The 27,858-nt window shown below is 35.9% G+C and overlaps 1 protein-coding gene across 10 annotated transcripts in view; it reads right to left on the bottom strand.

The window, feature by feature from the left end:
* The window catches only part of LOC306872186 (muscleblind-like protein 2a), a 64,907-nt gene that overhangs the window by 30,014 nt on the left and 7,035 nt on the right, over positions 1-27,858 (bottom strand). For 8 of the 10 annotated variants that reach the window (XM_079420645.1, XM_079420649.1, XM_079420648.1 and 5 more), the window contains exon 2: positions 21,241-21,924. In XM_079420645.1, coding sequence (XP_079276771.1) covers positions 21,241-21,414 — 174 coding nt within the window. In that variant the 5' untranslated portion in view covers positions 21,415-21,924. Of the gene's footprint in view, positions 1-21,240; positions 21,925-27,858 lie in introns of those variants that run through there. The other 2 variants (XM_079420643.1, XM_079420646.1) reach the window with 1 other exon arrangement.

A 27,858-nucleotide genomic window follows, 5' to 3' on the forward strand; every position in this document is an offset into this window, starting at 1 on the left:
CAAATAAAAAATAATCAAATCATGAAAAAATAACAATGTATGAAGACAAGACACAAAGGGATTAATGCACAAATGAACTGAAATGGGTGAATAAATAAATTGTGTATTAATAAATTAATAAATGCACGACTAAAAGCATTAAAGGCATAACACGTGAAAAAATGCATTAATGCATAAATGAACTGTCAATAAATAAATTAGTAAATTAATGTATAAATTATTGAACAAATCAACAAAATGAAAGAATGCATGACTAAAAAATGATTTAATGAATTAAATTTAAAAAATGAATTAATATAAAAGCACTAACCAATACATCACACTTGAAAAACAAATGAATGCAAAAATGAACTGAAATGAATGAATAAATTGTAAATGCATAAATTAATGAATAAATCAACAAAATTAATAAATGCCCGACTAAAGAAAAAATATTAAAAGTAGTTCAAAAATAATAAAAGCATGAAAATAATGACTTAATGCATGAACACACTAATGCATTAATAAGCAAATGAACTTCAAATATCATGAACAAATGATTGAATGAACGGTGAGCCAGTGTTAGTGATCTCTCAGGCACAGAAGAGCCCGTCTGATCCAGCACTGTAAATCTGATCATCTGTGAAGTGCTGAGACGTGACGCCCACCCAGGAGAGCCACAGTAATCCAACACACATTCTCACATTAACACACAAATAAACTCTCTCTAATACATGCAAAACAGCCACTCGCCATTCCTCTATAGAAATTATCTGTTTCAGATGGATGCAGAAAATGCCGATACTGGCCGATACAGAAATGATTATCCATAAATTGTGCATTGCCAGAATTGATCTCTATGCATCTCTCAGCATGGATCATGACGAACCTGGGTGAGAAAATCTGTGATGCACATGATGCCTTTTTGCCGATGGGTGGGTGTCAGAGCTGCGAATCTGCCACAGATGAACAGCAGGCCTTTCCATTGACAACACTTCTGACAGGAGGCTTTTATAATGGAAACAGCAGTTTGTGGATGTAAACGAGTCACGTGTCGAGTGCCTCGCTTCACTGCAATTCATTGGAATTAACAGAGGCGTAAACTAACAACGTTTTGCAAATTTGCGAGGGCTTACGGGGTAAATTGTCTAAATTGCCTAAAAACAGCCACAAATGCAAGGACTGAAGCTGCATGTCACTCAATCAACATCAGTGGAATGGGTGAATTATAAAATTGCTACTGTATATACATTTATTTGGATGATGAGTTGAACAGAGGCATAAAATGATTTCATTTGAGACTTTTGGAGAAATAAAAATGGCTGGAGAAGATCTGCAGCGGGTCAAAAATAAACGCAAGCTCCTCCAGTGTAGTTACACCAGCAATCATTAATCAAAAGATCAATTTAAATTTAATTTAATTAAAATTATACGAAGACTATCTTGTGTGTACTTAATTTGGGTAAAATAAAATGTAGAAATATTCAATTAAATGGAGGTTGTTCTATAAATGATAAAAAAAATATATATATATTTAGGTCTCAAGATAATCATAAATCTATTGTGCTAGATTTAATTTGTTTGCTTACAAGCTTTCTTTAAGAGTTAGGAAAATTAGGGACTATTTTAATATAAATATAAAATATAATAATAAATAAAAATGTTTTAACTACTACTACTACTACTAATAATAATAATAACAATAATAATAATAATAATAATAATAGCTGTTAAATAATTGTTTACAACTATTTAATAAATTATTATTATTAACTAATAAATTAAAAATATATTATGATTAATACAATAATATTATTAATTTAATAAACTACTTAATACAAATCGTAAAATATTAAATACTTTATAATTATTATTAATTAATAACAATAATATATTTTATTATGATTAAATATTTAATAAATTATTATTTTAAATAAATACAAAATATGTTATTATTATTATTAATCAAATTATATTTTTGAATAATTTAATATATATTATTCAAATAATTAATAAAAACAATAAAATAAAATTGTTTTAATCATTATTATTAATAATATAAATAATAATAAAGGTAATTTCAATATGGAAAATATAATATTTTCAGTTAATGTAATTTTTATTTTTTTTAAGTGTGGAAAAGAGCAGCATGAACATCCTGCCTGGTATCTCCTTTTGTGTTTTACAACAGAAAGAAAATCATACGAGTGTGGAACGACAGGAATACGAGTAAATGATGATGAAGTTGGGTGGGCTATCCCTTTTAATGCATTCACAAAAGGTCCATCCCACGCATTTCTAATCAATGCTTTTATCCCTGACAAACAGTGGTTTTGACTGAAACAACAGTATATCACAGCGAACGCGTCAGCAGCATGAATACAACACTTGTCTCCTGACATTTTATGGCCTTCATCACCATATTCTGCTGTTTTTGCTGATGAGTCTCACGTCACACGGACAGAGCGAGGCCGACGGCAGTCTCTTAACACGACTGAAGTGCCTGCAAATGATAGGAAAAATGCAACAGGCTGTGCGCATCGGTATGACTCATCCGCTTCAAGAGCTTCACTGTCACATCAGCGGCTCTCTCCGACGTCAATACATGGCCATCATATGAAAATGAAACAGAGATAAGACTAGTGCAACAGTATATACTCCCCACCTGCTAGAGATTTCAGTGCAGCCATTGGGACCATTTCACGAAGAAACATGGAAAAATTAGAAATATATATATATATATATATATATATATATATATATATATATATATATATATAACAATTTATTAAATAATAATAATAAAATAATAAAAATTAAATATAATTTTATTATTAATAATGATAAAACAACAACAAATAGCTGTTGTTAGTATTATTGTTAATTTATTAATGTGTATTTGTATTATTTTACAATAGTGAAATCACTGTTGATCAATCATTTGTTGAAACTGCCAGATTTTTATTACAATTTAAAAAGATTTTAACGCATTTTATTCAATGTGTTACACACACACAAACACAAAAACGGTATAGAAACTATTTTTACTCAGAAATTGCTAGTAAATTGCACAATTATTACAAAGAAATGGCGATATGTATGTATGTATCTTTTTTTTTTTTTTCAATGTTTCAATTTCTGAGTGATAATTGGTTACAATTTCTTTCCGTGTAACGCTTGTGTTAAAATCCGAAAATAAACTTTTATAGTGGGAGTATCTCATGCACAACTCGCGGTCTTCCTCACGCTAACAGCTCTGCATCTGTAATGCTATACACACGCTGCCAATTAGCATCCCGCACCTGTCGAGCCAGTTCAGGGGTGCGGGCATCTGCTGGGTGAGAAATTGGCCACAGCCGATCCGGCTTTCATCCGTGACCCTGCCAAACCCCTGCTGCGTCCCGAGGCTGGCCGCGACCTCCGGAGCTCTGCTCCACACACCGATTCTCAATGGACGCCATCCCGTTTCACCCTGTTTGCTGGGCGATGTGACGTGATACACAGCTTACGGACTGCTGTGCGATCAGAAGCGGATGAGAACTGGTTTTAATGCATGTTGAATGTATTTTCAATTAGATTAGCTTCACTATCTGTGTGTTTGAAGTATGACATCTATTTATCTTCTATGAACTTGCTGCCTACATCGACAGCTGGAAGTGTTCTAACTGATAAGAAACGGTCAGAATCAGAATCAAAAACACTGTCAGTGAGCCAATAATCCTGCAGCACTAGGTGTGTTTGACTAGAAACGGCGTGGTGCTGATTGATCAGTGTTTGATCTCCGCAAGAGCGTTTCAAAAGAGCACGGAGCGGTCCGCTCTTTATATCGCGCGGTTTGTTTACTAACGTTACACACAGACTGAAGCACGCGTGACGCTCGCGGTGATTTCAGCGTCTGCCGTCTCACTAAATGAGGACATAAACACATGAACAACAGCTCCAGACCTGCTCTGAGACTCACTTCATGAGCATTTTACCGTTTGATTCGACGAAAACTAGCGTCATATCATATACACACAGAACTGTTAAGGTATTCCAGGCAACCCGTCAAAATAAATGTTCGGTTTAACTCGGAAGACACTGCGACAGAAATATATTAATATTGTTCAGCAGACAGTACATACTGCTACTACTAGGCTACTATTAAAATTATTAAAACTTTATTTATTTTTTTTGTAAAGATCACAAAACAGTTATTCCATGTTTTAATTTTAATAGTAACCCCCCTTTGCTTGCCAAAATAAATCAACTTTAAGATAAATTAAATTAATGTTTTGTCTTCATTTGAAAACCAGATACAGAACACAGAATTTCTGAGGAAAAATAAAACATTTCATAAGGCTATTTTAAGAATACATTTAAATAAACTTAGTTGTTTTTATGCATTCAAATAATTAGACATACTACACCACAATTTAATAACAATAAATCATGTGGCGAAAGAAAATAAAACACCCACTTATGAAAGTGGATGAAGATTTTAAATTTCTTGAAGTCTTTAACAACCTAGAAATGATGATTCTGTCTGAGCTATGTGTTTTAAAATGAACACGCACTAATGTAAACGTAGCCTAACAGATGTGTAAACTGAAAACAATTTGAACTTTATTAAAATTATTTATTGTGTTGGATATATTTTGTTCCTTTGTGCAGTGGCTCAGGAGATGAGGCTTTGAGTCTGTATAAATATCAACAAGCTAAAAAAAAATAGTTTAAGATAATGTAATCTTATTAATGGTATCGGAAAAAGTATCGTTCAGGAACCGGTATCGAACTCAAGGTATCGGTATCGATATCGAAAATATTTGAACGATACCCAGCCCTACTCATGGTGCGTTCAATACACACGTCCAGGGTTTCCATAGCACATAAAGTGCAACTACCCTCTCAACAAAATCCATGCCAGCTATTTCTCAACGAGACTGGAGCCGCCTGGCAGAAGCCCCTCCCATGATGCGAATTCGCGTCTTGAGTAAACTCAAAATGTTCAAGCGTCCAACTACACGCGAATAGCGCAATTTATTCGTGCAAGTCACGTCTGGTGTGAACGCACTGTAATATGCAAGCGCATCTCAGGAGACATCACCCCAACATTGATATAAGCGGCACACGTAAGAAGCCTCAAAAACAGGAAACTTTTCCCACTGCCTTTAGAATAAAGCTACAAGCTAACTCCGACCGTACTCAATGATGTGGTGAGAGGGTGTCTAAAAGAAATCTCAGCATCCACATGCAGGCCTAGCCTACATACACAACCATGGTAACGACAATGGCGGAAACAAGCAAAGATGACACAAAAGCATATTCAAGCAAAAGCCAACAAGGATAAGTTGTGTGAGACAGTCACCTATCAAAAAGAAACAACACAACCTCGGTGTCCAATTCGAGCCCATCCTGCTCCTTGAGTTTCTCTCCACCGCTGGAAAGCTGCTCCGATCTATACTTACATGGGTCCTACCTCTTGCCTGATCGTAACCCTTCTTTTTAATGTTTTGTTTCTATGATATTTTCCTCTTTTTTTATCTGTCATCTGTCTCTATCTATAGTCGATCTGCTAATATACGTCCTGACTCCTGTGCACTCAAATAGAGCACTCTCTTCGCTGTATCAGTACAAGACACGCCCCCTTACTGCTGATTGGCTACACGTGTTTTGGGACTCGGTCAGACAAAAGCGTTTTTCAAAAATGGCTTAGTGCATGTGGCCTGGCCGCCACTACTTAGGCTAATGTACATAGCGGAAACCCTGATTTATCCTCCGTATACTGATGTTGCCTTTCGTAGAGACAGTGAGGGGGACGGATCGGGTCACTATGAATCTGGGGGGGTCATGTCCCCCCCGTCCCTAGTGCCTCTGCGCGCCTGCCCACAGCAAACCGAACCGGACCGTGGCTCCAAAACCGTGAACCGAACCGTGCCACTGGTGTATCGTTACACCCCTAATATATATTATTCATTGTATATCAAATCACAAATAATAAAAATGATCATTCTAAACATTAATGTATATAACTTGAAATGTTAAAAATGTATATGTAAATATGTAACAAATGAAATTAACATTAAGCATTGTTAATCCATCTCTCTACTATTTTTTCGTCAATTATTTGACCAATCAATCATACACAGAATATTTATCATCATAATAAACCACAGCAGCTGCCCTCATTTCAAGTGTTTCTTCTATCAAAATCAAATGTAAGATTGAGGCTAAAAACAAGCATCTTCAATAGGTCTAAGACCAATGAGATGACGTTATGAAGGTAAGATGCCTGCCAGAAAGCGCTTTGTGCTATTTCTGTAATGCATCTGTCTGCGTTGCTAATAATTCCTCAGCGGCCGTGACTTCAGTATAATGAATGAAATGAACAGCCATTAAACAACAGGCCTTGTTTATGCTTGTTTTTAAGTGAAGGCTCATATCTATTAACATTTCAAGCAAATCATGGCGTATTTTGCTTTGTTTTTGAGTTTTAATGACAGCACATTTTTTTTTCTTCTAGATGAAAATTGTCTTTTTCGTCTATATGTAAATTGTTTCTGCACTGTCTGGAGCACGCTCTCAAGAATTTCACTCACGAAGGCACATGCGCTGTGGTGATGTGACAATAAAAGTGATTTGATTTGATTTGAAAATGACTTGAATAAGACTTTAGAAAAAATCTCAGGCCCTCCATTCTGACAGCCATTAACATTGCATGAAATAAACAACCGATAAATGTCTGAACGCTTCAACAATGAACCTCAGAAAGGCATCTCTCACACAGTGTTCAGGTGACAGGCTCGTTTTCTCAGCCTTTCCTAGAGGAGGAGAAATTTCTCAGCCATGTCAAGCACGAAACACTGTATCCGACAGAAATCCGCGGCTGACAAACTAACCAATCATGAAGCCTTCAGTTATGACATCATAAAACACCCGGCATACAAGCGTGAAGCATATTGAACCATCAATCCTGCAATCAAAGCATCAAGTCATTTTTTGCGCTGAAGCTGCACACACACACACACACACACACACACACCGCTGATGCTTGCTCAGAGGTGCTGCGTTACACTAATAACCAGATTTTTAGATTTTCAGAAGAAAACAAGAGAGATGTTTGCATATGCAAAAATGCTGCAATGATGCTTAAGCGTTATGGGTGGTTGCTAGGTCATTGCTGTGTGGTTGCTAAGGTGTCAGTAAAAACGATATTATCAATTAGTCATGTCAACATCTATTGATCAAATCCATGATTTTAACTCATTAAATTAATGTAACCAAAGTTGAAACGTCTTGTACAGATTATACTGATTATATTTCCATAGAAAATGTCAGTCAAAAAAAAAAGTATTGCTCAAACCAGTTATTAACCCATGTCCACTGGCTAAATGGTTGCTTACTAAACAGCTCTATGAGATTTTTTAACCAGTTTTATCATAGCAATAGCAATAGTTTTAGAAAGTGGTGAAAGGTTATTCAATTGTTAACTTAGGTATTTATAACAGCTATTATTTAAATAATTAGTATTTAATACAAATTTGATTATTTATCCCAAAAATATACACATTAAATGTGAATACCATTGTTAGGTGGTTTTCTTCCGTTATACACCAAATTAAACCTTAACCCAAAGTGAACAACTGTACTAGTCTTAGCAAACAGCACACTTACTAATCACTAGTCAACTAAATATGCTGACCTAAACATCTGGATCTTCCTGAGCTTGCGGATGCATTATCTCATGTCACATGAGCTGGGATACTGCCACTCGGCTAAACGATATTCACAAAGCGGCTTCCAATTGGGAGTCCAACAGTAACTTAAAGGTTACAGCCTAATTAGACGAGGCTTCTGATTTCAAAGGCTCTCGGCTCATTAAAGCATCTCGGCCTCTCAACACCAGCTGTGGCCTCATGGTCTATCGCTGCCGGTCTCAGGCGAGGGAGACACACCACAGGATCGGATCTATCACAGGAACATTCGGATCTACAACATGGCCTGTGTTCCTGCTCAACGCCTCATTATGCTTCCTAAATATGGCAGGGGATACAGTGGGCAGATTTGATTGATAGGATATGTTTTGCTCTGGAAATTCATGCGGTTTGGACCTGCTAGGAAATTGCTGTAATGCTTTGAGGTCATGCGAATATAAACGTTGGCTGAAACAGTAACAAGTTCTTGGTCAATTCCATCTAGTCATAAGTTTTGTTTTTTAAATGTAAATAATAAATTTAAAATTGTGCAATTCTATTTTAAGTTTGGATGCTGTGCTCGGCACTGCTATTAGTTTTTAACCTTCACTCTAATTACATTTTTTATCCAATTTAACTTCTTTAAAGAAATATCCTGTTTAGCATTATTTCCAAATAGATAACTTTTGACCCCAAACTACATATTTATGATACTTTAACTGGTAAATAACTGGCAAATACATGTTTTGAAGTCACACATGTAATATAAAACTGGTCAAAACTGCATTGAGATGCTTCAGGATATTACTTTTTTTACTTAAAAAAATAAATAATCAAAATCAAATCTGCTTTACATTCTGAAGCCATTATGCTTTTCTCAAAAAAATGTTTTAATCCAATTTGACTTGTCTATTGAAATGTTTTGTTTTGCATTATTGCCATACAGTAACTTTTGACCCCAAACAACAAATTTATGAATCATTAACTGTTAAATAACTGGTGAAAATATATAAAAACGGACTGCTATTTAATGGAAACCATAACAAGAGCCTTCAGGAATATTTTGGTCGTCATCTTTGAACTGTGATTTTTTTAAAGACGTAAATAACAAACAGAAGCAGCACAAAAGTCAATTCTGCTTTGTGTTTTGAAGTTGCTTTGCACATCAGTTTTTATTGTCTCTCCATTTACATGTTTAGCCAATTTAACGTCTCAAAGAAATATCTTGTTCAGCATTATTGGCAAACAAATAACTGGTGACCATTATAATTGGTAAATAACTAGATTAACTGCTAAATAATGTTTCAAGGTTGCATAAGTAATATAAAACCTGACCGTTTTAATCGCCATTGGATCAAATCCATAACGAGAGCCTTCAGGAATATTTTGATTTATGCTTTGCACATCTCATTCGTTTTTACTGTTTCTCCAATTATATTTTTGATCTAATTTATCTTCTCAAAGAAATCTCAGAAAGAGACAGCTTTTGACCCTAAACTGCACTTTTGTCCAAAAAAGTTGTCTTGTTTGTTGGAGTCTAACAATGAAATTGTCTCTTCTTGGAGAAAAAAAAAAACATAAATAAAGAAACTCCCTGAATTGTTCAGTGGATGAAAGGGATGTTTTTCCTGGAAAACCTTGATGTTGACTCCTTGGTGCATAAAGTTCATCATCACAGAAAAGAATTACTTGATCCTACATTAAAACGTCATGTACAGTAACACACGTACAGGTACACAAGGTCAGCGCTCCGCTGACATTAACTAACAATGAGCAAAACATAATTAATGTTAATGTTTAATTAATTACTTTCAACCTTTCCTAATACATTAGTTAATGCACGGTGAATTAACATGAAAAACAATGAGCAGCTGCATTTATATTAACTAACATTAACTGCTGAAAATTAATATTGCTCATCGTTAGTTTATTCTAGCTAATGCATTACTGTTAACAAATGAGACCTTGTTGTAAAGTGTTTCCGTATTAATTATGCAACTGGAAAAATCACAATACTTGGATAAAATTATTTCTAAATCCGTATAATTTGGTAATTATTGCTTGCTCCTTGGTGCATGTAAACACTATTTTTTTAGACAGTTAAGTCACAGGCTTTTGTTCTTATTTACAATAAAGATTAAATAAAAAAATGCTATATTGTGATAATTAATAAAGCAATGAATATTAACAAAAGAATTGGAGGAAAAGCACTGCTAGGTGATTTTTGCTTTGCAACCTTCAGAAAACTTTAGCTTGATTTGTCTCTAAATGGACTTTGCTGACTCTATTGACTTCAAACAAAGCTCAGTCATTGTTTGTCCAACAACTCATACATCATTTTGAAGGTCTTTGTAAAAATAAAAATAACTCATTTTTGAATATTTGCTCATTGCGACTCATTTTGCCAGCACTGGTCACAAATAATGTTTCTTAAATAAATAATCTTCTTTATAATTTAGCTTAAAAGTCTAACTTGCTGTCTGAAATCAAAAACATGTAAAGTTTGACAAATTTGACCCTGGATCACAAAACCAGGGTTTTATACATCATCTGAATAAATATGCTTTTTCATTGGTGTATGGTTTGTTAGGACAGAATAATATTTGGCCGGGATACAACTATTTGAAAATCTGGAATCTGAGGACGCAAAAAAACAAATGGAGAAAATTGCCTTTAAAGCTGTCCAAATAAAGTTCTTAGCGATGCATATTACTACTCAAAAATGAAGTTTTGATATATGTCAATAATTTTGACCCCTACAATGTATTGTTGGCTATTGCTACAAATATACCTGCTTAAGACTGCTACTTAAGATCATGTACCAAGCACACAAGGTAGCGTGTTATTAGAAACAGTCCCGAAGCACTTGAAAGAATGTTGACACAGAAGCCAAGAGCCGCTCCGAGGTCTGTTTCTAATATCCCGATATTCCACAACAGATCCCGGCTCCACGTGGATCACTGTGAAAGAAACACACAAGCAGGTGCACTGCAGCATTAACCAGCAGCAGCTGACAGTGAGAGCAACGAGCAGCGCTAACCAGCTGCAGCTGACGCGAGCGGCTACCGGCTCAGACCGCTTCCCGTTCACGAGTCACTAGGGATGCAACCACATCAAAATCTCACGATACTATAATATATGAAGTCTCAGTCTTAATTACATTCACACTGGTGTTTTAGGAAGCCAAACAAATTAGAATACGATAATAATAATAATTACAATTGCACTGTAAAATAAACGAAAATTAATCTTTTTGCTTTGCACTACAGTAGGGAAATTACAATACTTCTTTCCTAATTTCTACACTTGAAAGAGATATTTTGAATTTGGAGTGCATTTAAACCACTAGCTATCAGCAAAGCATATTGCACTTTTAAGCTTTTATTTTGACGGAAACGACAGTACACTGTAAAAAATGCTGGGTTAAATAAAACCCAGTGCTGGGTAAATATTGGACAGAACACATGCTGGGTTGTTTTTAACAAACAGTTGGGTTAAATCTTTAACCCAACCCCTGGGTCTAAACAACCCAATCACTGGGTTCGTCCATATTTTACCTAGCGCTGGGTTTTATTTAACCCAGCATTTTTTAGAGTGTAGAGCTTTTATTTTGAAGGAAAACTCCTGCTTCAGTGAAAACGTGTGTCACTACAAATCTAGTGAAATGCTGTAATCATATGCCACGAAAATAAAGCCTATCTGGTGGCCTTGTGTTCCTAAACTCACAGCACATGCAATAAACAAGTTGACTGCATTCATTCACTGTGAACGGAGCCGTTCTGAGGCGCGGGAAACACCAGATCACCAGCTGATCGCATGAAAGAAGTGTGCGCTTCGCTTTGAAACACGCAGCAAAAACAGACTTGATGAAGGGATTAAGCCATATTGTGCTTTCGGTTATTAAAGATATTCAGTCAAGATCAGTGAAGGATTTTTTGGTTCACCGATTACCATTAAATGACTTTTTAACATCGAAAAAACACGCAGATCTTAAAATGCTGCATTTTCTTTCTTATCGTTTTACGTTTATGCAAGACAAAAACGCTGTTTATGATGATATACTGATGTATTTTTCTGCATACTGGTTGATAAATATGAAAGTCAGTTCAGCTTGGAACAACCTTTTCTGCACGGAACGGTTGGAGAACAGACACAGGCTGAAAACCCGCACCGAGACCGCTGTTCTCTGTGCTCAGCTTGTGTTTCAGATTCTTTCTGTTCCTACACTTAAATCGTTTTAAAATGCCCATATACTGGTTAATGAAAGGTTCATATTTTGGTTTTGGGAGTCCCCAATAACAGGTTGACATGCATGCAAGGTCAAAAATCACTTTCATTGTCTTATAAAACGCATTGAATTTTAGCTTATTTGCTCAACGACTCTCAAACGATTCATTCTTCCAAACCTCTCCTTTGCGTGACGCTAATCTGCGGTGATTGGTCTCGTTGTTATTTCATCTCGGCTGTAATGCCTGATAAAGCAGTGTTTGTGTGCGAAATGCTACTTTGTGTACAGCGTTACCGAGGAAAACGGTATTTTACCGCTCTAAAAGTGGCACCTACTGGCAAAGAATGAATTAGCATTTTTTTTCAGACCAACAAAAAGACCAACAAGTGGGCGGCAATATGCTAATGTTTCATGTTGACGTCAACATGAAACGGCTTAGGATTCGTTTTAAAAATGAACTCGTTTCAATGATTCAGAATCGACACTTTCTTTTGAGAGACAATAACTTTATACACGGTGCACTTTCAGATTTAAAACTTTGCAGGATGTTTTCATTTATTTAGAGCTGTGTTGCACACTGCATGAAAGGTCATCACATTAAAAATGTGGGAGAATCGCGGGAGACGCATGCAAATGCGGGAGTCCTTAAGCAGAATCAAAATGCACGCGTCTTATCGAATACCCAGTTCTCTGAAATTTAGAACCGGTTCTAGATACCCAACCCTACCTAGGAGTCAGGAGTCTGAGCAGAAAGCGCATTGATGTGGACGCCTCTCCACCCCCACAGCAGAGCAGGAGTGAAGTCACACGGACCAAATGCAGGCCGACGCGTTGGAGGCCCGGCTGCAGAACTCATCAAAGTCTCTCCCCAGCAGCGGCCTGATGTTAAGCTCAAGTCAGCAGTTCATTGTTTTGTGAATGACCCGGGGGGATGGACACCCTGCCGCGCCGAACACATTCCCCCCGCATGTTTGCTCTGCCGAGGGTGCGGCTCGCTACGCTGGGAAAAAACACACAACAGGTCCTTCTCAAATGAAGTCAGACAACTTCCAAAGAGTGCCTGTGAAATCAACCCATCTCAAACTGTTGGTGAAATACAGTGAATCTGACCATTTGAATAAGTAGTTAGAGACACTACAAATCATTAAAAATAATCATCTATTTAGGAAAATGTTATAATAATTTATTGTTACATTTATTATTAATACATTTTAATTTACTATTATTTATTTTAAAAAAGAACAGTCATTGTCTGTTTAGTTTAAATAACATAAAAAAATATAAAAAATATACATGTTATATATTATAACATACATATATTATTCTATTTTACATTATAAATAAATATACTGAACAATAAAAGTTATATTTTACATTTATTTACATTTATTATAATAAATAATTTAATTAGATGCAAACTTGAAATATGAACATTAAATTTACACAAATAAAAAAAGCTAAGAAGTTGTATTAATAGATCAGAACCAAAGACACAATGATAATTTAACATGTATAAAAATATTTTAATACAAAACTTTAAATTAAATTAAGATAAAACGGCTAACTGCACTGAATTAGTCTTCATACTAATAAAATATGTAAAAGTTATTGTTTATTTTTCATCATTATATTTATACAATTAATTATTACAAAACATTTTAACATTATTATTTATATATACAACAGAGAAGTCCTTACGTATTATAAACAGGAGAAATGAATGTAAAAAGCACTAAATGTAAAAATCTAAATGAATAATAATTAATATACACATTATAAATAAATTACTTTATATTATAAATTAATATAAAACACTAAATGATAAATAGATAAATACGTATTGTTGTGGTTAATAGCAGATTAAGTACATAATAAAAAAAAAAAAAAAAAAAAAAAAAATCCTGAAAGTGAAAAAGCTTCATAATAAATAAATAACTACAGCTTGTCAGGAGAAAAACACAGATTACAATTTACAAGATTTATCACTTGTTACTTTGTTACACCGTGCCAGGACAGGACATATATGGCAAAATAATGAATTCTTCTAGATATCTCTCAAAGAGCAATAAACTTGTGTGTACTGATCATGCAGCAGACACGGCACCGATGCTGCACATCCGGCAGGATCAAAACCAGACAAAACTTGGCTAGGCCAGGTTTGAGCCGCTGTGTGTTCAGCTGATGACGTGAGCTGTTATTAGGACATTTGTGCCTCGCTGACGGCTGCAAGCCATCAAGTGCCTTGTCAAGCGCAGATATCACTCCAGAGCGAGAAACGACAACAACAACAAAGGCCTATTCAGAGTCAGGCTCACCATCACATGACTCTGGCATTTGTATATTATATAGGAAGACGGGAACGACTCTCCTTTCCATCCCCCACAATTCACAGCACTTCCTGCCTCTCTGTCAATAGTGTGGACCAGCTGCAGCTCAACCGGCTTCTCAGTAACTAGGTTAGAGAGGACAAATGCATCGAAGTCGGGAACAACGCTGGGAAACTAATCTGAAATTGCAATTTGCCACGAGCAACTCATAAAATCAAGCAGCCCCTAAAAAATAAATAAATAATAAAAGTTAACTATCCTATAGCTACTTAACTACCTTAAGTAGTTTTAAATATGCCAATTAAAAAAAAAAAGTCAATTAAAGCTACAATTATTTATTCAATACAAAAAAGCACTATAAAATGTGACAAAAAACACTGATGTTACTGGAAAAGACAAGCAGCGCAAGTTTTAGCGCGTTACTCCCCAAGAGTGATTCTTTGTTCTTGGATTCAAAAGTCACGGCCTTGAACATGCTGCGGTCAAGCAGGAAATTCGCTGTGCTGTACGTCTATAAAAATGGAAAGTGTAGTTCATGGCAGAGGACTCTGGGCCGGATCACGCAGCACAATGCAGCACACACCTGCATTTCCACAGGACACACAGCAGAATCTGTGCAAATGCTGAGGGCAGCAGGACAGCGTCACAATGAGAGCGTGAACGGTACAAATGAGCCCACTGACCAGATTCATTATCAGCTAATGCAGAGCACATGGCTGATTGGAAAACAACTCGGCCTTTTGTGCATCTTCGCAAGGTCATCGCAGTCGGAGGAGCTCACGAGTCTGCGCAGCACCTCCGGCTGTGAGTCAATGAGACAATCTGATGACCGTCGACTCCCAGGGGCCAAAGACAGCAGCTCAATGGGCCCCTGTGTTTGAGACTGAATTAATACAGAAAACGCAATCTTCAAGATGCATATACGCTGTTTTAGAGGTCAGAGGACCCAACCAAACACAACAGCACCCAACTAAAGATTGGATTTTGTACAGTTTGTACAATACATCCACAAGCTTTCAAATAATAGGGATAAGATTTATCAAAAATTATTATTAAATATATATTGCAATATCTATACATTTAAAAACTGTAGTTAAAATACCAAGGCATGCTATTTCCCACAGTTTTTTAATCAATAAACGTAAGGAAGGATTATTAACAATTATTTAATTGTTTTAATTTATATGCACCAATATAACAACATACCTGGAAAAAAAAAAAACATATTTTCACTAAAACTGATTTAGATTCAAGGTACATTGTTCACATAGTTTTTCCATTACATGAAAAAAAGGGAAGGATAATAAATAGTTATTTTTTGAAAAATTATTATTTAATTATTTTGATTTGTATGCACCACTATAACAATATATGAATAAAATAAATATTTTCCGATAAAACATTTTGATTGTTAAATTTTCAACAATATTCAAGGTATGTTTTCCAAATAGTTTTTTTTTTTTTTTCATTAAATGAATGAGGGATGATTACTTGTTTATTTAATAATTATTATTTAATTATTTTTATGTATATACACAAATATAACTAATTCAGTAAATTATATTTGAGTATCGGAATCAATTCATTAAAAAAATGAATCAGAGTTTTGAATCATTAACATGGACTATTTGAACTGATTCAATGAAGCACTAAAACTCTAACGTCGTCACACTTTCATACTATAAATGTCTAATGCCATGTTTTGGGAAACTTATTATTATATTATTACTTATTAAATTAGTTGATCCTTTTTTTTATTCCAGTAAAAATATCACAAAAAAAATATTGTGAGTATTTAATACATTTCTCAGCCCTATTAATTAATGAGAAAATAAACTATAAATATTATAAATGAAATTATACATTATTATAATTTAGAAAGTATAGATTCTAAATATTTTCATTAAATTTTAAACTATTTTTAGACTGAGAATCCAAATGTCTGGGTGTGATTTCTCAAGACGATACCAAGAAAGAGAGTTAGCAATTTAAGGCTCAGATTTGTTTCAGACACATGAAGGCCACATAGCAACCACCCAGAAAACCCTAACAACAATCAAAACCGTTTGGCCGATTGTACAAAGACGACAGACTCACAAATGGATCCTAACTGAAGGCGGTTGTTATTGCATTAGGCAGCCGTCTTCTCTGACAGACCTCAACAGCTGTAATAGACCGTAAGTCGATGTCAAATTACAGTAATTCACTAGATCTTTGACTCACCTCTGAATAACAGATGAAACACTAAAAACAGTTTTACAGGCTGATGTTGCCAAAATAAATTCAACTTCCTGAATTTGTGTGCTGAAACCCCGATCACGAACGACCATGGGTTAATATGATTTCACAAGCTTATTTAAATGCAGACAGAAAAACAATACAAGTCCAAGTACTTCACTAAATCCTTTTAAACTGTCACATATCAGCTTTAGGCCTGCCATAAACCAACAAATGCTGGCACAATCAGCCAAAAGCGCATAATGCAATGCATCATTCAAATATCCAGCTTTATGCATAAGTAACTCAAGAGGAAGAAATGATCTCACAGGTCGACTGCATTGATACCAAACTCATGCCTCGTGGCCTAAAGCGCTCGTAACACTATCCTCTGACACTGACCTACATAGTGACCTTGCCAAATTTGCAAAGCATGTGTAAGCGGTTAATTTGTTTTTTTTTTTGTGAAGGACTGCAGCACACATGAAGGCATGTACCATCTTAAGTCTATTATTCCTGTGAGAGATCGGACCTGCTCCAGTTTTACTGTGCATTTGTCAATGTCACCTACGCAGTGGTTTCCTGCATTAAAACATGCAAGCTGCTGTATCACCCGCCTCATGACCATCTGTGTTGGGAAACATTACGTGACCCAGATTAAACCAAAAGATCACTTTGTGATCACTATCAAGCACAGTGTCATGGTTTACTGCAAGAATACGATAAAAGACACCAATGTTAATAAATAATGCATGTTACTATTAATAATATTTGCCATTACATTATGTATTGTTAAAAAAAAGTGTTGTTTACAAGAAAAAAAAAAAAAAAAAAAAATCACATATTGTAAGATCTTTTAACAATATTTTAAATGATGCTTTAAAGCTCTATTCAAAAAGTTGCATCTTTAAATCCGCCTCATTTATATCACCACAACGGTCATGCACATGCAAACATGCACCTGTTTTTGAACGTTATTTAAGTGCATCTCCATAAGCATTGTGTTTTATCTTAGAAAACACCATTAATAGGCCATCCTTCAATAAATTCGGTAGCTTTACTGGAGATGATATTGCAGATTTGTTGATCTGACTCATTATTATGCAATTCAGTTTGATGTGCATGTGCACTACAACATTTAAATGCATGAAAAATATCCTGTTTTGTCTGTAAATAATGTTTGAGATTTAAATCAGTTCAAGAGTTCTTCAATGCCATTTTGTGCTACTGAAATTAGAGATGCTTTTAACGTATATTAATGAAAACGTACAGACCAAAAAAATTAATTACAGTTATGTGCAAGTGCATCGTCCAGTTTATATTTTTAAGCACACAGCATGGGCTAACATCTGATGCTTTAATTATCGGTCACTGCGTTTATGTTTTTGTTTGTTTCTAAAAACAGCATCAAAGTTCACAGAAACCCAATGGCAGGCCATATAAATGACGGACGTGGCATGGTAACGTTAGATGGTAAGATATAAAATGGGCTGGATGAGAGAGCAGCGCTGCCCTTTCGCTCTCTATAGGTCAGCTTTATTTGAAGTGTGCAGTATGCAGTGTGGCAGAGCTGACACATGCACTCTAATTTCAGAGTGCTGCACTAAGGCAAGCTATTTGCCAGCAACACAAAAAGAATCCTCAAAAAAAATTGTTGATGTTTGTTCAGTTCCCGTGCTTCATTTACTTAATTATTGTCTAGAAATTTATCAACAGTCAAAAACAAATTACTTCTAAAACAAGCAATTCCAGCTCTAAAAGTTAAGGATACTTTAAAAGTTGTTAATATACACTAGCTAAAAGACACATAAATAGCTTACAGAAATAGAGCACAACTGTCAGGTTTCCAAAAGTAAAAACTCATTTAATTTTCTCCTTCGAGGAATTGATTTTCAACAATAATTGATAACTTATAAACTGTTAAAGACAGACCTACTGTGAGCTACAAGGTTGTTATTCAATGGTATATGCTTTTGTTGAAGCCATCAGCCCACACTTTTTCAACTTATTTTTAAAAGAATCATGTTTAGTGATCAAACTCCATCGCACACCTGCAAGTAATAGGTGTGTAGGACAAAGGACCAACCAGGTGGATCGCCTCAACAGACAAGCAATTAAAAGAATCATGTTTAACAGAGGAATTCCTGATGAAAAACTACATTACCCACGATTCTGCAGAGAAATCTCCACCAAATCAGAAAATCCATGATGCACTGCGAATGACGTCCCTAAAAAATAGTTAAAGTGGACGGAAACTAATGCACTCTATTATTTGGTAAAAGTACTCCAATTGTTCCAGAATATAAGTCACTATGTTTTATTCTGATTGGCTAATTTGAAGACGTAAAATGCATATACAGTAAATGCACATCTGTGACCGCAATTTTGCATAATGAGCCAAGTTGCTATGATGGAATTATAATGTTAATAAATGTTAATTATTTATTGAACATTGGTATCATTTATCATACTGCTGTTGCTGCTGTTTAATAAAACCAAGAAAAAGGGCATGAAATAGAGATTTTATCATACACTATATTGCCAAGTATTGGGTCACCCCCTTCTAATGAACATGTTTGACTACTTCAGTATTCAATGTTTAATGTTAAAGCATATAATGATATTCTAGGGAATTGTGTGCTTCTAATTTTATAGCAACAGTTTGGACAGGACCCTTTTCTATTCTAACATGACAGTGTCTCTGTGTATAAGACACACATCACCAAACACCAATGACTTGTATAGACACTATAAGGACAAAAGTGTTCTTTAGAACAGAAAAAGGCACTAACAAAACTTTGGCAACAAAGATAAAAACATAGTTCATGTATTTAAAAATTGTATTTCTATCTCTATACTAACAGTTTTGAACATGTCTAAAATGACATTACCCTTATGTACAAGACATTGGTGTTTGGTGATGAGTTTTTGGCTCAAGGTCTGCATATAAAGTCACACCAGAGGTGTTCAGCTGGGATCAGGACTTGTCTTTCTGCAGACCAGTCAAGTTCTTCCACACTGACTCAATCAATCATGTCTTTCTGAACCGTGTCTTATACACAGAGACACTGTCATGTTAGAATAGAAAAGGGTCCTGTCCAAACTGTTGCTATAAAATTAGAAGCACACAATTCCCTAGAATATCATTATATGCTTAAACATTAAGATTTGTACTCATAGAAATTATTAAAGTAGTCAAACATGTTCATTAGAAGGGGGGTGCCAATACTTTTGGCAATATAGTGTAAGTTAACAACATCCCGTGAAAAATCATGCTATCAAAAAATCATAATATACCACATACTGAATGCAATAACTAGCTAAATTGTAAAATGAAAAAATTTTTGGAGGAAGAATGCCGATTTTTGGGCCGATATGTTTGGCCGATTTTCTTTCTTTCTTTTTTTCCCTTCATCTCAGGGATGTTCATTTTTTTCAGTAATTTATCAAAATATTTAAAAAGGTTTGCTGCATGGTTAAAATATGCTGTGCATATAAAAAAGTGTGTTTTTTAAAGAGAGAGAGAGAGAGAGAGAGAGAGAGAGAGAGAGAGAGAGAGAGAGAGAGAGAGAGAGAAAAGTCACGTATAAGTCACATTTTATTATTTCATTCAGAAATAGGCCTAATGCCGACGTGAAATGTTTACAAACACTGTAAACATAGCTAGGCTATTTTAGTTCCCCTCACTCCACAACAAATGTTTTCAATTAACAGTATTTAGAAAAGAACAAGAATTAAAAATAAGAAGCTCGCTATAAACGACAAGCCAAAACGAATTCATTTGGGCTAAAACGAAACTGAAACCAACGTTGGGACTCTCATTCGACACAAAATCAAATGTTTCCGTATTCGCAATGTTTTTGAATGCCAAAATATGATTTATTATGTACAGGTGCATCTCAATAAATTAGAAAGTGGTGAAAAAGTTCACAAGTATCGCCTTCACATCGCAGGCTTTGCAATTAGAAAATCGCAACGTCTCAAATCGTGATTGCGATTCGATTTCGAATTAATCGCACAGCTCTACCAGGTAGTTCTCTCTTCAAAAAGTTAGCAGGCAGAGGGGGACATCACAGGGTTATCCGTTGTGCCAGTGGAATGGCAATCTGCTTGCCGCACGAGGCAGCATCACGTGTTGCTTGCAGACGCGCCTGTATATTAATCGGCCTAATTTGCAGCACAATCGGCCGATGCCGATTAATAAAAAAATGCCAAAAATCGGTCGATCAATCGGTCGACCTCTAATATATTCTACAGTTACTCTCATGAAATATATTTTTTGGTGGAAGAATCGCAATTACCACTTTTTCAGAGAAATAAAGTCGAATACATATGTGGCCCTGGATAACAAAACCAGTCATAAGTAGCAATATACAGGTATATTTGTAGCAATATGCAACAATATATTGTATGGGTCAAAATTACCAGTTTTGCTTTCATGCCAAAAATCATTAGGATATTAGAAAAAGATCATGTTCCATGAAGATATTTTATAAATTTCCTACCGTAAATATATCAAAACCTAATTTTTGATTGGCAATATGCATTGCTAAGAACTTAATTTGGACAGATTTAAAGGCAATTTTCTCAATATTTAGATTTTTTTTGCACCCTCAGATTAGTTGTATCTCACCCAAATATTGCCCTATTCTAAAAAATGGATACATCGATGAAAAGCTCATCTATTCAGCTTTCAGATGATGTATAAATTCTCAATTTAAAAAAATTGACCCTTGTGACTGGTTTTGAGGTCCAGGGTGACATATCCCATCATGTGTAATCCCAAAAGTTGCATCAAGTAAGCAGCAGGTCTTACCTTCAGCGAGTCGAAGCAGGCGATCACCCGTCCGTTCTCCACCTGGCAGCTCTTGGGCGGGTGTGCGAATTTGCATTCCTCGTCGCTGCGTGAGCACGTCCCTCTCTGAAACTGCCGGCACACCTCGAGCGTCAGCCATTTCGTGTCTCGCATCGATGCGATGTTTAAAGCCATAGTTGTTTGAGAACCTGCAGGCTCTACGGTGTCAGTTGCGGGATTGTTGCTTCGGGTTCAAATAGTCTTCGAACGTATTTCTGTGTTGTTTTGTGTCTAGTTTTGAGGTTTGTCAGCGAGGCCCTTTAAATAGAGATGTCACATTCAGACCCCCGCTGGCTGTCACATGGGAGATGGCGGCTATCAGTGAAGCTGTCAATCTCGTTCATCAGTCATTTAGTCCCAGGTGCGCAACAACGGGGCGACAATAAGTACATGCTCCAGGTCTCCAAATGGTCTTGACCTCAACTGCTGTGGATGGCAATATCTGAAGGCAATGGCTCTCCTTGGAACAATATCTAATAATGTCCGTGAATGGAAAAAGTGTGTTGTTTCCTTGTGCTTTGGCAAGTCTGAGGAATTGAGATCTTTTCAGAGGCCAAGCCAGCGTTGTTTACAGTGTAGGATGGGAGCGGCGAGCAGCTTCAAGTAGGAACGTCGTCAGAGAAGGCACTTTCTTCTGTCTGGGATCTGGAAAAGACAGACAAGATTTGGGTAAGAAACATGGACATCAGAAACTTTCCACATCTATTTGGCACAGAATTGAATTTACTACATTTAAGTATTACTTTAAACCTGCCAGCTGTTCATGTAGCAAAAATATTTCAAAACCACCATCAGAGGCCATCATTTAGTCATGTAAGCAACACTTTTATCCAAAGGAACTCACAATTGAGGGACATCACAAGCAAAGCATAGGAGCAAAGTATATCAAATGTCGCCTCAAAGCATGCTGGGAAAAAAACTGTGATATCGATTAAGCGCAGTGCCACGTTCGGTCAAATGCCAAGGCGCAGAAGCACCACAGGAAAACACCTCCCCTTCCGAAACCATTTAAGACTGCCTAACCTGTTGAGTAATGCCAGAGATTTTAGCCAATAGAAAACACGCAGCGGCGCAATATTCCTGGCAGGAGTTGAAACAGATAGAATGAACAGATAGATAGATAGATAGATAGATAAAATTAAAGACAGACTATATTAACTATATAACTATATTAACGCTAACATTAGTGGTGTGCTCTAATGCTAGTGTTTCCTGTCACTGTTTAGGCATGAAGTGGATATGAACTCAAAACGAAACAACTGCCATGAATCCTGTATGATTTATTTATTTTTCTAAATATCGATATTCCGTTTTTGAGAATCGATACAGTACCGCCAAACAAAATATCACGATACTCACGTGTATTGATATTTTCTTACACCCCTACTTATAACGTAGCTACCACCGCAGGACTCAATCGTCCAATAATACGCCGCCTCTGGCAGGACTCGGGAACCTCACACAGACCTCACCGCTGAAATAGAGCTCTCTTCTTGGAACATCTGGAAATATTTTCTTGTGCAAACTGAAGGAGAGGAGGGGTGGGTAAGGGTGGGGGTGGTGCAGCAGATGAAACAAGGCCGTAAAAATCTGCAGCAGCCGTTTAAGATTCCCTTTGCTGTGTAATGACGGCCACGTCCCCCCCACTTAGAGCAAAGCCAACAGACAAGTGCCAAACAATAACTACTGTGTGTATGGAACCCAACACTATAGTGCTTTGAACCTTTTTAGGGTGATCACATGCATTAAATAAAACAAGTCTGAACATGTACTGAGGTGCGTTATAGAGGGAACGTGAAGCCTGGGTTTGTCCTGAATGGAATATCACCATACTATGCATACTAATTATTTAGTGTGCAATATGTAGGCTAACATGGTGTGCAAGCATTAAACACCAGGATGAGCTATAATATTTGCTAAAAAGTTTACAAACACTGCAGTGAATACCATATCCCACAATGCAACACACTAAACTTGACCTTGTATTTGAAGAAATATCAACTGCATTTCTTTCTTGACTCATCATTATTTGATTAAATTGCCAAATCTTTAAATAAATCTTTAAAACAAAAAGAAACATGATGAAAGCATGACACAATGATATAGTATGCAGAAGGCAAAACATTAGTATTCCATTCAGACCGTAGCCACCTTGATCGATTCAGTTTTTTATTAAGACTTGTGGTGATCTGGACCTTCTTTTTGTCTTTAACAATAACACACAGCGAGTATTAGTGTAATCTAATGAGCTCGAGTGTTTCTTTCATTTTCCACTCTTGTTGCTAAGGGCCTGTTTCTTCTATTTCCCATAATGCCTAGCAACCACAAGAGTGCACCTACAAAAAAAGAAAAATGTAATTGAGGCGTAATGAGAGAAATCGACCCTTTAAGAAGAATGCAACAGGTGTAGTGCAACAGAAATACATGCCAATCTGCATAATGCAGAGAGTGCAATCATTAAATAATGACACGGCAACAACAAAATAACAAACAGGGTATTTAAAAATAGCATTCAATTAATTTAAGTGCGATAGAAAAAAATAATAGCCATTATGAAACATAATATCTTCCCTTCTTCTATTAGTTAAGCTAGCATTGCCTTTATTTGATATGAGCTTTAAAGTAACTGATAAAATAAGATAAAAATATAACAATATAAAATCAAACCTTCATTACATTATCTGCAATGCTTTTCTGGAAGAACCCAAAATAAAATAAAATTAAATATTAAAATTAAACTTCCAAAATACTACTGCAATATTTTTCCTTAATAACCCAAAATAAATTTTAAAACTGTTCAGGCAACCTACCAACTGGTTCATTTTTTTAATATACAGTTTTGCACAATCCGTAGTTGAAATGTGCATCGAAGCCTTGAGTCAAGAGCACTGAATGCACAATACAGCCTTATGATGAACCAAGATGACAAGGAACCAATAGTCAAATAACTGGTCTAAAGGTCCAAACTGTCAAGCAGTCATTTTAAAAAAGCGTTCTGGTTCTGCTGTAATATGAGATTCTTGTGTGCGGCACTATTTGAGCTCTTGAAAAACACATTAGCAAAGCTTCCTTTTTGGCAGCACTTCGAACGGGACCTAAGAGAGGCTGATTTCCAGCCCTGGAAAGGCAAAAACCCTGGTGTTAGAAGTTGATTCAGAAAGAGTCATTTGGACCTCTCAATCTACGCTCCACCGTCGTACACTCCCAGCGCCCGCTGCGCCTTTCCATTTTACGATTATAAAATTAAATGGCCTGCCATACTCGTCGCACACGTAGTCTCTACGGCATGATTTAATTTCATAGCTTTACCCCCGAGAGTCAAACCATAAAAAAATGGGATAGAAACCATGTCAGATGTGACCTCATGCAATTAATCCTCCTGTATTTTTAGAACTCAGAAACCCGATGGTCTAATTTATGAGGTGAATGACAGTTAAAGGGTGCTTCAGTAATACAATCTGTCAGCTAGTAGAAGTGCTTAAAGGTTGTAAACCGACATAATGGGCCACCAAAGTCTTTGGATATGCAGGCCTGTTCGGTTCTCTTTTCGAGGTGCAATCACACAATTCATGAAGTGCAGCAAACACAGGGTTTATAAAACAGCGCACCTAAGCCAAATACAAATCTATTAAAATATGTGACAATTCAAGTTGGTTGAGATGTTAAACAAATCATGATACAATTGGGGTGGGCTTTTATATCGGTTTTCTTTTTTTTCTGGCCTCTGTATAATGGATATTAAAATAATACTTATAAGCGCCACCTACTGTCAGAGACTGATTTTGCATTCTCATTGTATTAATGCAGCATAATTTTACAGCAAATGCATTTTCTGTACAAAGTGCATTTTATGCTGATGATATAAAAAATTTTTTTTTAATTATTTTTTGTATACGAAAATATATTTTATATGTATTATTAATTTATTTAATTAGGTATTTGTTTTAAAATTATAATTTTAGTTATTTGACATAAAAGATTTGTGCAGTATTTTTGTAATAACAAATTTTCTTTTATAATTTGTCTATTATCTTATTTTGTAAGTGAGAAAATCATATTGTGAAACCAATATCGTGAATCATATAACATCGTGAGTTGAGAGAATCGTTACGCCCATACAGCGCATGTGTAAAAACAAAAGTCATGTAAAACACAATCAAAGCAAAGCTGCAAACTAAAATTTGCTTCTCCCTTAAAGCAACTGCGATTCCAGTCAAATCAATGCAAATGTCTCCCTGTCAACTGTTCGCTCAAATGAGGACAAAACACTTGGTAGGTTTCTCCAGATGACACGATAATATAAGTGAAGGCTTTTAAAGTTCAAGTGTGTAATTGTTTTCATGTTAAAATACCTTCTACTTTCTCTTAGTTTAATATGCAGTCAACTATTTGTAGGTTAACGCCTCTGAAAAGTGCAAACAATGCAGTTCTGCGGTGCTTGAGCATCTGACACAACACTCTCGCTCAACTAATCCCATTTAGTAGCGCAAAAATTAAAAGGAAAAAAAGCTCATCAAAGAGTAGGCAAAGACAAAAAAATTACAAGATATTGCCAAGTCCTAAAAGGTTACTCTGACTCTATGAAAACCGAGAACTTTAGTTGATAGTTCAAAACTATCAAAGTCAATTTGGAGTAAAACAAGGCTACTTATGTCTAATTGGCACAGAATAGATATCAAATTGAAGAAGAGTGGCCAATAAACTGCTAGATACTGCCAAGTCACCAGATCCCCTGCAGTTACTCTGGGTTTCATGGAAGCGAGCGCTTTGACAGATAGTTGTAACCGAGTAGGAACGGCTGCAAGTCAGAGGCTGATGAGGGCGGACAGATGGTGTGCAGGTAGGAAGGTGGCTGCGCTATCCTTGTTGTGACCTGCAGAGATTAGCGCTGTCTGTACGCCCCCGCCCTTCCCCACAATGATTAGTGGTTCCGGAGGAGAACGCCTGGCTGAACAGCAAAGCTGGGCATTCCACAGATGCAATTATCTATTTTCACACAAAAAAAAGAAAATTATCAGATCTTACATCATCGTAGGGAAGAGTATCTCAGCAATTAAAGTTACCCAAACTAAGTCAACAGGGAGTTAACATTACGAGCTGTACACAAGTTTGCCTCTGAAACAACTTTCCTTTTCAGATGACATCATCAAGCCCTCTTATTTTTAGCCCCTCCCCCTCTAACCACCATATAGAGCCCACTTTTCACAGTCAAATCCATTTCAGATGGATACAATTAATTCATTCCCCATTTTTTGATCTCAAAAAACGGGTTGTGAACAACTCTCTTTTCAGATGACGTCATCAAGCACTCTTATTTTTAGCCCCTCCCCCTGTAACCATGATATAGGGTAGGGTTGGGCGATATGAGCAAAAATTCATATTTCTGTATTTTTTGGCTGATTTGCGGTATACGATTTATATCTCGGTATGTTCTACGCTTTTGTATTTGGATTAAACAAATAAAGTGAATGTAACCATAGGCATATATTATGTTAAAAAAGGGTCCAAATCACATTACATCCTAACATTGTAACATTGCAATCTAAAAACAAAAACAATGCTTTTAAAGCAGAAGTTAAATTTACTAAAGTAAAAATGAATATAATAAAAAAAGCACAGATTAATTGAGTAAAAAGGCTATTTTGATTAACCCATAACAGTCACTCTACAGTTAGTGCTATCACACAAATAAACTTACTTGTAGGTTTAAAATTATACATGTCACATTTATTGTTTATTAACTACAAATATTTCAGAACAAATTGTATTATGCACTTTCTCTGCAGCAGCTCAATCTGTGTCCTTCGCTATATTTTTCAGATGTGGTCGTTTCAATCTGTATATCGATATAAACGGTATTGCCTTATATCGTATCGCTTATAAAGAATATCGATATATCGTACTCGATATACCACCCAGCCCTAATATTAGAGCCCACTTTTCACAATCCAATCCAATCCAATTCAGATGGGAAAAAAATCAATTTCTGTCCCATTTTTTCGCTTTGAAACACAAAAGTAAAATGGGTTGTGAACAACGTAACCTTTTGGGATACTTGTGTGATACATAACTAGGTTGCTAATTAATTTGTGATAAATTAGGTATACTGGTAATACAAAGGCTGCCACTTGAATCCAACCATTTAGTGTGTACTGAAGGAGTTTGAGACCCCTTGAGAAAGAAACATGACCCTTTGATTAAAGCCATCTGCTAATTAACAAGCAGGCAAACCAATACAAATTCACCATCTATGATGAAACATAAGAACAATCCCATTTACAACTTTAGTTGAGCGTTTCAAAATTACAGAATAACCAACAAACTTGCATTAGGGCCACAAGAGCAGGCTTTTCCAAACTGGTTGTGCCCATTCAATCAGCCTCTTTTGTTATAATAATAACGGTTCCAAACCCAGAGGATGAATGTTGGGTAATCCTCCATGGCATCAGATCAGGATTTGGGTTGCCTAAGACAGCTGGCAGGACATAATACTGGTCATCTCTTAATTTGCACAGGAGGTGGATGCTTAATTGTTAGACATTTTCATAACTTTTGGACTTCACCAAATCTAATTAGCCT

The sequence above is a fragment of the Barbus barbus genome (genome assembly GCF_936440315.1).
Source record: "Barbus barbus genome assembly, chromosome: 7".
Taxonomy (NCBI): Eukaryota; Metazoa; Chordata; class Actinopteri; order Cypriniformes; family Cyprinidae; genus Barbus; species Barbus barbus.